General features: G+C 50.6%; 1 protein-coding gene and 1 long non-coding RNA gene across 2 annotated transcripts; both read left to right on the forward strand.

Annotated features, from left to right (window-relative positions):
- The first annotated feature begins 6,666 nt into the window (after positions 1–6,666).
- LOC100839378 (3-ketoacyl-CoA synthase 6) lies at positions 6,667–8,681 on the forward strand. The gene has a single exon (XM_003563935.4). The coding sequence runs from the start codon at positions 6,747–6,749 to the stop codon at positions 8,208–8,210; it is 1,464 nt and encodes a 487-aa protein (XP_003563983.1). The 5' UTR covers positions 6,667–6,746; the 3' UTR covers positions 8,211–8,681.
- Positions 8,682–9,324: 643 nt separating this feature from the next.
- LOC112270142 lies at positions 9,325–10,540 on the forward strand. Its single transcript, XR_002962515.1, has 2 exons — positions 9,325–10,106; positions 10,220–10,540. It is a non-coding gene; the product is annotated as an uncharacterized LOC112270142 (long non-coding RNA).
- The last annotated feature ends 344 nt before the right edge of the window (positions 10,541–10,884 follow it).

Consider the following 10,884-nt stretch of genomic DNA (forward strand, 5'->3'; position numbering starts at 1 on the left):
GTCTCTCCCGGCTTCTGCACGATAGTGTGTAGCTCCGCCATGGTTCCCGAGCGCTTATAGCCGCCCTGGAACGCGCTCACGAACTGCTCGCTCAGGTCCGCCCAAGTGGCGATGGACCCGGCGGGCAGGTTGAGCAGCCAGGTTCGCGCTGATCCTTTCAGGACCATCGGGAACCAATTGGCCCTGACCTTGTTGTCGGCACCGATGGCGTGCATACCCAACGTGTAGGTTAGGAGGAAATCCTTGGGGTTGGCGGTCCCGTCGTACGTACCGAGCGCGGGCGCTCGGAACTTACAGGGGCACGTCACCCGCTGCAACTCGCGTGTGAACGCGGTGCAGCCGTCCTCGAGGCCCATGGGAGCGTCTTCCTGCTCCTGTGGGCGCTGGCGCTCTACCTCGCGCTTGCACCGGCGCTCCAAGCGCGGGCGCAAATCCTCTTGCTGGCGGGCATTCAAGATGCCGCGCGCATCGCCCCCCGGAATGGTGGGCGACGAGTTCGAGGACCCCTCTGGGCCCCCGTCTCCTTGGCCTCCCTGCGGAGGGGGAGGATTCTCCCCCTGTCGCGAGGCGGGTGGCGCGTCCCCGCGCTCCGGGTTCTGCCCGTGGCCGGAGCCTACCGGGGCGCCCTCGCCTTGCGGCTGCTGGGTGGCCAGGGCGAGGAGCGCCTCTTAACTCCTCGCCCCATGTCTCGTGCACCGGCATGCCTTGGTGCAGTTCGTACCGCACCATGACGTGTGCGGCGATGATGGCTTCCGCCGGGGTTCGTGCGAGGGGCAGCCGGTTTCCCGAGCGGCTGCTTCCCGCTCTGGCCCCGGACGCCTCCGGGTGCGTAGGGTGCGAACCCCCGTGGGTCGCCCGCGACGCGGTATGCTCCCGGTGCCGCTGTCGCGGAGCATCCTCAACGCGCTGCCCGGCGTGGGTGGCACCGTGCGTGCTCGCGTGACTGGCCCCGGCACTGGGGGCAGCCGGTCCCCTCGGCCGTCGTCGGCAGACGGCTGAGGAGGCGGGGGAGGCAGCTGTGTTTGCTGCACCCTCGAGGGCTCGGGGTTCTCCTGAGCCCCCGACTCGGGTCGCATGTCATGCGACCGCGTGTGCGCCGCTGGGGCTTCACGCGGGTCTATATGAGGATCACTAGCCCGCTTGGAGGGCATGGTGACTATTCTCGTCGGCGAAGAAAGCGAGGCCGACGTCGATGCAAACGATGCTACCGGCGACCACCGGTAGGCTCATCTCCCGCGCCCCCTACCTGGCGCGCCAGATGTCGTCGCATAGTGCTCCGACACCGGAGGCGTGCGGTCACGGCCCCCTTTTAGGTTCGGTAGGGGCGTCGAGGTTCGCCCCGGCGATCGCCGGCTTGGCCGATGAGGCCCTGCGGGGCTAGCGAAATGATGTACTAAAAGTGCGCGCTAATCAAGGAACAGATACACGCACGTTTTACCCAGGTTCGGGCCACCCGGAGGTGTAAAACCCTATGTCCTGCTTGTCTGAGCTGATATTGGTTGTGAATCAAGTGTTTACAGGTTGCCGGGTAAGTTCCCGGGTACTCTCTCCCTTTGGGTAGGTACTCCTTACTATTCTCTGCTAATGTTAGAGGCTAACTGTGGGCTGATCGAACTCAACCAAACCCTACCGTCTACTGGAACCAACTGAGATTCCAACCCTTTGACCGTTGGCGGGGGTTCTCCTTTTATACTCAAGGGGATGCCACAGGTGCCACGGTGCATGGGCTACAAGTGTCGAGCGGGAGGCATACAACTCCCCCCCGTTGAGCTAGTGGCGCGCATGGACGCCACCTCCACCGCTAGGAGTCTAAAACCCTAGAGTAGGATTGGATAGCCACTGTTTGCATGATCTTGACAGGTAACGCCCCTCCTGTCGGCTCATTTAATGAGCCGTGCGCCTTACTCCTTGCCCCGGTGGGGCCGCGCACCCCACGCCCGCCACATGCCCGCGTGGCGCTGTTGATCTGCTTACTGGGCCCCACACTTTGGGCGGGGGCCTGCGCCCAGGAACCCCCTGTCCCGGCAAGTCGCTCTCCGGGAAGCGCCTGGGCCCAACGCACCCGGGAACCTCCCCCCGGGAAGCGGCTTCCCGGGAGGTGCCCAGGCGGGAATATTCCCCGAAGCCCCGCTAACCCTTCCGGGCTGGTAGCTTGCCGGGCTGCTCGTAGCCGCTGCCCAGGGTGGAACTTCCCCGGGAACTCAGGGACGGGGCCCACGCGTCGTGCAGCGGTGGTACCCCGGGTGCCACTGGTGCGACAGAAAGAGGGGAAGAGGAAGGTTTATCGCAAGTAGGACCGAATTCTCAAGGCGGCAGGCAGGGTGTCTCCAGTGCATAACATTCTGGAGGATAAACGTGCTAGAGAATATGCACGTCAGCACATGACACCAGAGGAGTGGGCGGGCATTGAGCCAATGCAACCGCCTATTAAAAATTTTACGGTAAGGGTTCACGTGCATTAATTTGTTTTCGGCGTTAATTATGACACTCATGATCCATATATACTCACGTTGGTCCTGTCTTATATGATAACAGGAAAATGCCCACAAATGGGAGGAGAGCAAGAGGTTAGAAACATCCGCCGACTCTGTGCAGAGCAAGAGGTGGGAGTCGGCTGTGACCGCCGGCTTGGAAAAGGCGGAGCACATAGGCCGTGTACTAGGGGAAGGCGATGGGGCTTGCTGGGATGATTATTTCCCGCTGATGAGCAGCGCCGCCTCTAACACACGTATGGAAGATGATGACACCTACACCCCAGGTTACAGCCCGTCTCCTAGCATGGACAACCCCCCCCGCTAGCCAACCCGACCCAAGTGAGGGCATGCGAGATAACGATCCGGGTCCGAGCGACAACATCCTTGTAAGCATACTTTTCAAACTCTTTTTCACTCCTTACCTTCATGAATAAAGATCTTACACACATATGCCTTCGTTTTGTTTTCGCGCAGGCACCGATGAAGTGTCATATTGACGTAGACAAGCTTGAGAAGCCTATAGGCGCCATTGGCCGCCTGATGCCCAGACAATCACCACCACTGGTGCACGACATTCTAAAGAATGACACACAAGTGAGTGTGATGGTGGACTCCGTCGTCGAGGAGCATCGTGATTATGCTATCCCGCTACCTCCGGAGGAAGGCGTGGATATCCTAGGCGGTTGTCCAAACTACCGCATAATGTGACCTAGGAGCTTGGTATCTCTCTACAACCAGCGCCGGCCCTCTTTAACTCTATGTCCCTCCGCCCACAAAGGTACTTCTCAATCGCCGCTCGGCCTTTCCCCTAGGATACTGCCTCCTGTCAATGCCGGCGGAGATGAAGAGCGGGCAATGTTGTTGCCTCCATAGCCTAAAGATAGCCAGACCACAGGGTCGGCACAGGCTGGAAGCGTCCCCCCTACCTTCTCTCTCTTGGGTGGCCGCATGATCGATGAAAAGTACAAGGCAGAAGAGCAAAAGGATTGGGACAATAAGAGGAGGCATAAAAAGAGGGGGCGCGGCGGCAACACCAGCAAAGACTCCTCAAATGTCAAGCAAGATGAGATGCACTATGTGCCTAACATAACTGGAGTGTGGGAAGACAATAGGCTTGACATTCTCATGAAGAACCCCCGCCAAGGCCAGAGATTCGAAGACGGATCCTATTTCGAAGACGGATCTTATTTACTATCCTGGAAGGCCGATGCTCACCGAAGCTTCCCTGCGTGCCGTGTCCAGAGAGATGCAAGAGCTTCATCAGTTATACATGCAAGCATCAGCTGGTTCTCAACAGCATGCCCAACAAATCAATGTTCGAATCCCATGAGACTATGGCTTTTTTGACCAAGAAACCGTGAACATTCAGGAACGTCCTATAACCTTTGGTGTGGAGTTCAACGAACTGTTCCACCTCTTCAACCGCCAAAAGCTTGATATCAACCTCTTAAGCCTGTGGTCTGCCTACCAAATAAGGAAAACACGGCGAATGGAGGTCAAAAAAAGTAGCCATTCTAGACCCCGCGGTGTTCAACTACGGTGACATCGGTCTTGAGCCAGAAAAGGATCACTCAAGAACCCTGGCGTCTAAATACTTGGTGGCATGTCTGGAGAAATACGCTGACCACGACTTTATCCTCTTCTTTCTTAATTTGGAGTAAGTTGAATTTTATATATGGAACCGTTTGTTTTTTCTAATTCAGTCTTTCTAATACACCCTTAGGTACTAAAGTTTGTTGTTTTGAAAACAGAGAACCATTGGGTGACACTACTCATTTGTTTGGCTTGGTCCGCGCTGTACTATTTTGATTCACTACTTCCGAAGAAGGGTGTTTGAGGTCGCTACTGGAAACCCATCAAATCACTCATTAACACTGCCTGGAAAGTTGCGTGCAAGGGAAAACTAGCTGGTAAAGGTTATAAAGACGAGCCTCACCACAACCACAGGTTCCCTTGCTAGCAACAGCCGGCCGGCAGTGTGTACTATGGGTACTACTGCTGTCACATCCTTATGGAGAATGCCAACATGTTCAAACCTGAGTGGAAGGGGTCAATCGCGGCTGTAGAAGAGTACTGGCGGCCCCGAATGACAATGGCACACCGACCTAAATGGATTGTGTATAACATTCAAAGGGAGTTCGGCCATCTCATCAACAACGAGGTCATTAAACCTAGTGGGGACTTCTACAAACGCGTGGAACAAGTGGTTACCAGGGTTCACCCACAACAATAGCTTCAAACTTGATTTTGCTATGCAATTTTGACACTTTGTAATCAATGTCGTGAAGTGAGATACATTTGTATGCTTTATATGCTTAAATGATGCGGCTTTATATACATTTGTATACTTTAAATGATGTGGCTGTGGTTTTAATTCGAAATATATGTGTTGTGCTGTGTATTTTCTTTGTATTCCAAATATATATGTGTTGTGTATTTTCTGTGTATAAATGCTGTGTATTTTCTGTGGTTTTAATTATAATTTTAATTACTGAAAATGTATCAGTGTCGGTCGCTCGCCTGACACTAATGGGGCAAAGCAACCGTTACTGAAAGTGGCGGGCGCGGAAACATGACCTTCACTGATGATGGGTATCATCAGTAACGGTCGGGACACCTGCACTGATGATTGGGACATCAGTAATGGTCGCAGCGACCGTTACTGATGATACCCATCATTACTGGCAGGAAGTTAGTAACGGCGGCTCCGCTCGTTACTGATGTTGTTTTTCGACTGTTACTGATAAACCTTTCTATAGTAGTGGGAATAAAACCGATGGGGCTTAGAGCTCCAAGGGAACTCTAGCTTCGAGATCCGGGGAGCCGTTCGCACCAGACTACGTTAAGGGGAAGGTTTAGGATTCTGAGGGTATTCTTACCTCGTAGCTCGGAGAATCCCGTTAGGACAAGCTCAATAGGGCCCCGACGAACTTCTAACCTTGTAGCTTAATTGGGAAGCCTCCTTCGGCCCAAGGTCGGGGGTAACTTTCCCTGCCTCTCCTAACATAGGACGACCATGTCACGCGTCATTGGGTAGGCCGGACCTTATTAAAGAAAATATTTGTGTCAACTTTGTCGAGTATATGACGACCTTCGATCATAAGGCCGTCTTATTCGCCACTTTACTCTTTAACTATCGTGCATTGATACCCTCTATGCTAAAGTGTTGTTCGAGTGCAAGTGTGCAACAACAGATCGATACAAAACAATACAAATCTTTCTATTGAGAAAAAAGATGAGGGCTCTACTAGGGATCCTCAACCACAAACCAAAATACTCTTCAAGTCAACATCTGTTGATTGTAGCAAAGTTGAAGGCCTGTCATCTGTGTTACAGGTAGAAGCACAAGGAGCTAGCGGGACTACTCTTTCTTTGCAGGACACATATTCTCATGGATTGACACTTTTGGTTCAACGAAGAGAAGAATTCAGGATTAAACAAAATTGGGAGATCAAGCCCCAAATCAATTAGGTTCTATAGAACACGGCTTACTTGAATGCAGAGGCGTACGAAATCATGAGATATCGCAGCAAGTTTGCTCACAAAGAAGCTCAATACGCTTATTAACAAACTAGCTAAATAGCTCAAGACACTTGTTAACAAACTTGCTAAATACCTACGCGATGCTAAGGATAAAACAAATTAAACTACTCGCTGCAGATAGATTAGACTAAAATCCACTATTATATAATAGTGACAATTGTTAGTAAATTTATCCCAACCCTGAACAAACATCACCATCGTCTTAGTCTTTTGCAAAATATTTAAATTTAAAATATTATTTCCACTGCGAAGAGGTGAAGAGTTTTTTTAATGAGTACTCTTTTTTAACCGTCAGTTAAAAGGGGTCTTGAGACCTTGAGGGCCCGTTCGGATCTGCTCTTCCCAGCGGGGATCAAGGGGAACAGATCGAATTTTAGTTCAGTTTCCCCACTGTCCACCCGATACCTGCGGTGAATGCTGGAACCGAACAGAGCCTTAGCGGGGAACCAGTTGTCACACTGCTCGTTCTAACTTGTCTGTGAGGAGTACTACAATCATTCGGTTTGAAAGGAAAACATGACAAATATAGATATTTCTTCTCCAATCAATCGATACACCAAATGAAAATCTGCGTGGCTCCTTTTTAGGCCACGTACAAACTCGAATAAATGCGCGGCAGGTGACGATAAGACCTCTACCGTTTGAAGTTGCGGCCTTTAAGTTCCGCGCGCCTTACACTGACACCCGCACCAAGAGCATCCACACGTAAACAATCAAGCAGCAGCCAGCATGAGCCCGTCCACTCAGTCCAGCCGTCCCAAGGCCGCGTACCAGCGCGTTGTGGACAACTTCACTGCCATCGTCGCCGTCCCGCTCGCCGCTGTCGCCCTCGTCACGATGGCGCGGCTCGGGCCGGAGACGCTAGCGAGCCGGCTCTCCGAGCTCCAGCCCGTGAACGTCTTCCTGGCCTGCTTCCTCCCCGCCGCCGCGGCCATCGTGTACCTCACGCTGCGCCCCCGCGCGTTGTACCTCGTGGACTACGCGGGCTTCCGCACCCCGCACAACTGCCGGATCCCCTTCGCCAGCTTCCTGGAGCACGCCAAGCAGCTGCCGGCGCTCAACGAGCGCAGCGTCCGGTTCATGACGCGTCTGCTGGAGCGCTCGGGGCTCGGGGAGGAGACCTGCCTTCCCCCGGCGCAGCACTATATACCGACCCACAAGTACTGCACGCTCGACGCCGCCCGCGCCGAGTTCGAGCTCGTGGCCTTCTCGGCGATCGACGACCTGTTCGCGAAAACCGGCATCACCCCTGACGCCGTAGACGTGCTAATTGTCAACTGCAGCTTGTTCTGCCCCATACCATCCTTGGTCGACATGATCATAAACAAGTACAAGCTGCGGAGCGAGATCCGGAGCATGCAGCTCTCGGGGATGGGATGCAGCGCGGGTCTCATCGCCGTGGGGCTCGCGAGGAACCTCCTGCAGGTTCTTCCCCGAGGCGCGCACGCGCTGGTCGTCTCCACGGAGACCATCACGCCCAACTACTACATCGGCAACGAGCGCGCAATGCTCCTCCCCAACTGCCTCTTCCGCATCGGCGGCGCCGCGGCGCTGCTTTCGACGTCCTCCGCAAAGGCCCGGTTCCGGTTAAAGCATGTCGTGCGCACGCTCACTGGCGCGCAGGACAGCGCCTACCGGTGCGTGTTCCAGGAGGAGGACGGCGAGGGACACCGGGGGATCAACCTCAGCAAGGACCTGATGAACATCGCCGGGGACTCGCTCAAGGCCAACATCACCGCGATGGGCCCGCTCGTGCTGCCAGCCTATGAGCAGCTCATGTTCGCCTTCTCCTTCGTCGCGCGGAACGTGATCGGCACGCGAGTCATCAAACCGTACATCCCCGACTTCCGCACGGCGTTCGAGCACTTTTGCATCCACGCCGGGGGCCGCGCGGTCATCGACGAGCTGCAGAGAAGCCTCAGCCTTTCCGACGAGCAGGTTGAGGCATCACGGATGACGCTTCACAGGTTTGGGAACACGTCCAGCAGTTCGCTGTGGTACGAGCTGGCGTACATCGAGGCCAAGGGTCGCATGCGGCAGGGCGACCGCGTGTGGATGATTGGGTTCGGGTCTGGATTCAAGTGCAACGGCGCGGCATGGGAGTGCATCCAGCCCGCGCGCAACGCCGATGGGCCGTGGGCCACGTCGATCCACAGGTATCCGGTGGACATTCCAGATGTTCTGCAGCATTAGCTGCTGGAGAAATGGAGATACTTATTCTTAAAAAAAAAACTGCTGGAGATACTTCAGATATAGCACCATCGATCAAAGGACTGGCCCTAACAGATTCCAGAGATTACATGTTCATGGTTCATTGATTAATATGCCATCTAATTTTAAGACAGTGTTCGAGTGAAGCATATGTTATTCAAATAATGCTATTCATATCTATTACTCCTTTTGATCCTAAATTCTTGTCGTTGTTTTGTTTTGAACTAGAACAAAACATCTGGAACACATTGTTATCACATAAGTCGGAGTGAGTACGACTTATGTGACTTGATTTGTAAAACTCTATTTATCTTCGTAGTGATTTCTTAAAAATAAGTTCTACACCATTGAAAAAATAAGGACACATATGTACATGCTAGTATATGTATTGTTGATAACAATGTATTATCAGTCATCGGAGATATCAAACCAATAATATGAGCATATATCTTACACAACATGTTGTTCGGTTGACCTAGAATGACGACACTACATGAGAATGGTGTATCCTTGCATGTCGTTAACTAATCTCTATATCCCTAAAAAAAAACTAATCTCATATACAATTTTAACTGATCTAGGACTTTATTATCGGGGGTGCCAAGCTTGATATGTATAAGTCAATTTGTCAACACGAATATCATGAATACAACACAATGTTTAAATATTTTTTCCCACAAAAAAAAACATGGACTTGCAGCAGGAAAACACCTACACGAATCTTGATTAGAAGACTTAAGATCAGGAAAACACCTACACGAATCTTGATTAGAAGACTTAAGATTTTTATACTAATGCACAAACAATACATGATGTCAAAAATATTGCAATTTTTAGGGGTATGGTTCATCCCTGGAGATTTGTGGTTGCCGCACGTACTAGATATCTACTACTACTAACTAGGTTGTCAACAGTTACACTGTAAATCCATAGTTAAAAATGTCGATTCCAAGTTTGTCACGAAACATGTTATAGAACACATGTAGCTTCAGGAATGCATAAGGTGAAAATCTCCATTCAGTGAAACTTGAAAACTCTCGTTCCTAACCATTCGATCCTAAATAAATGGGATCAAAGGTGGAACTTGTATCACTTAAATGCATTTTATGAAGAAAAAACCCGGAGGATCCCACCAGCTTGTGAGGGTTCATAAAATAACTTTAAGTGATTAGAGGTTTCACCTTTCATCCGAATCGTTTATTGAGATCTAATGGTTGAGATTGGAAGTTTCAAGTTTTCGCCTGATATGTCGCATTACTCGCATATAGCTTGCCTCTCCAATAGGAGATATATCTCTAACCGACTTGATTGGTTGGACTCTAAAAAAGCTATAGCCAAACTAGTTGCACCCAGAGACCAACTACGCATAAAGATTTGGTTATGATATCAAAAAGAACAGTTGAGGCAATAACTAAACAAGGATCATCTAAAAAAAATGTGGACAAGGATAAATTGGACTGGTCTTGGGTTTGTCCAATATCATAAGAAGAAAAAAAGAGGAAAGTATAGTTTTCACCCCCTTAATTGACAGGAAAGTATAGAATTGTTCATAAACTTTTTTCCTACACATTTAGTCCCTCCTACAAGTGGCAAAACCAGAGAAGTTTGGTCTCTCGGGCCACTCGAAATGGTTTGTAAGCGTGGTGTGTGGTTTCAACCTAACATGACCACCAAGATGGCACATTGCCTTTCTATCCCTCCGTAGTTGATTTGCATTCTCTCTCGCGGGCGCCACTGAACCCTAAGTCTTGTTGCTCTAGCTTAAGTGGCGACCCTGACACAGGTAATTGCGGTAGATGCTACTTGGTGAAGTAGTACGCTGTGAAGAAGAATTCATTCGGTAGAGGAGTCTTCCAAGGCTGGAGGTTGTTTAGGCAGGTATGGGCGGTGTCTAAGGTGACAGTTTCTTAAGTTCCATAGGCAAGCCTACGATTCTTGCTTGATTTGAAATGCTTATACGTCCTTGCATGTGTGGATTGAATACCTTGAAGCTTGAAGGTGCTACTGGAAACCTACAATTCTAAGATAATGGGCAAGTGTGTGGCAATCGTAAGTAATAGACGAGTTGGGAAGAACTACTTCGATTACGACAACGTCAATACGCCACGTCAACTTTTCCTCCACTAATTGGTGACTTTATTGTGATGTTGGAAGAGAACTACTACTCCCTCCGACCGGTATTAGTTGTCTCAAATTTACCCAAATACGGATGTATCTATATGTGTAAAAAGTGTCTAGATAAATGTAATATTTCGACAAGTCCGGCCGGAGAAAGTACTACAGTTACTATATATTTTTTGTTCCGATTCTCATCCAATGTACCACATGGCTATAGAGGCCATAGGGTTACTGCATCATACCAAAGTCAGACACTATTTATTGTATCCCGGCTCTTTTCTACCGGCTCCACTACCATTGACCCATAACAAAATATAATAATAAGATGGGCCGGTCCAACACCACGTGGCAGCTTTTGCCGGTGCCGGTAAAATCGCCGCTTTGACAAGTAGAGAAGTTTTGATGCCGAAATCGAAGACTTCAGTTATTCCTATGTAATGTTTAGTTTTTTTTTACAAACCTCGTCGGAGGGCAGGGAGCTCCGGCAATTCATTTAAGAAGAATAGAATGGTCCGGTTTATGAGGAAAACTAGGCCGA

Source organism: Brachypodium distachyon, chromosome 1 (assembly GCF_000005505.3).
Source record: "Brachypodium distachyon strain Bd21 chromosome 1, Brachypodium_distachyon_v3.0, whole genome shotgun sequence".
Lineage (NCBI taxonomy): Eukaryota > Viridiplantae > Streptophyta > Magnoliopsida > Poales > Poaceae > Brachypodium > Brachypodium distachyon.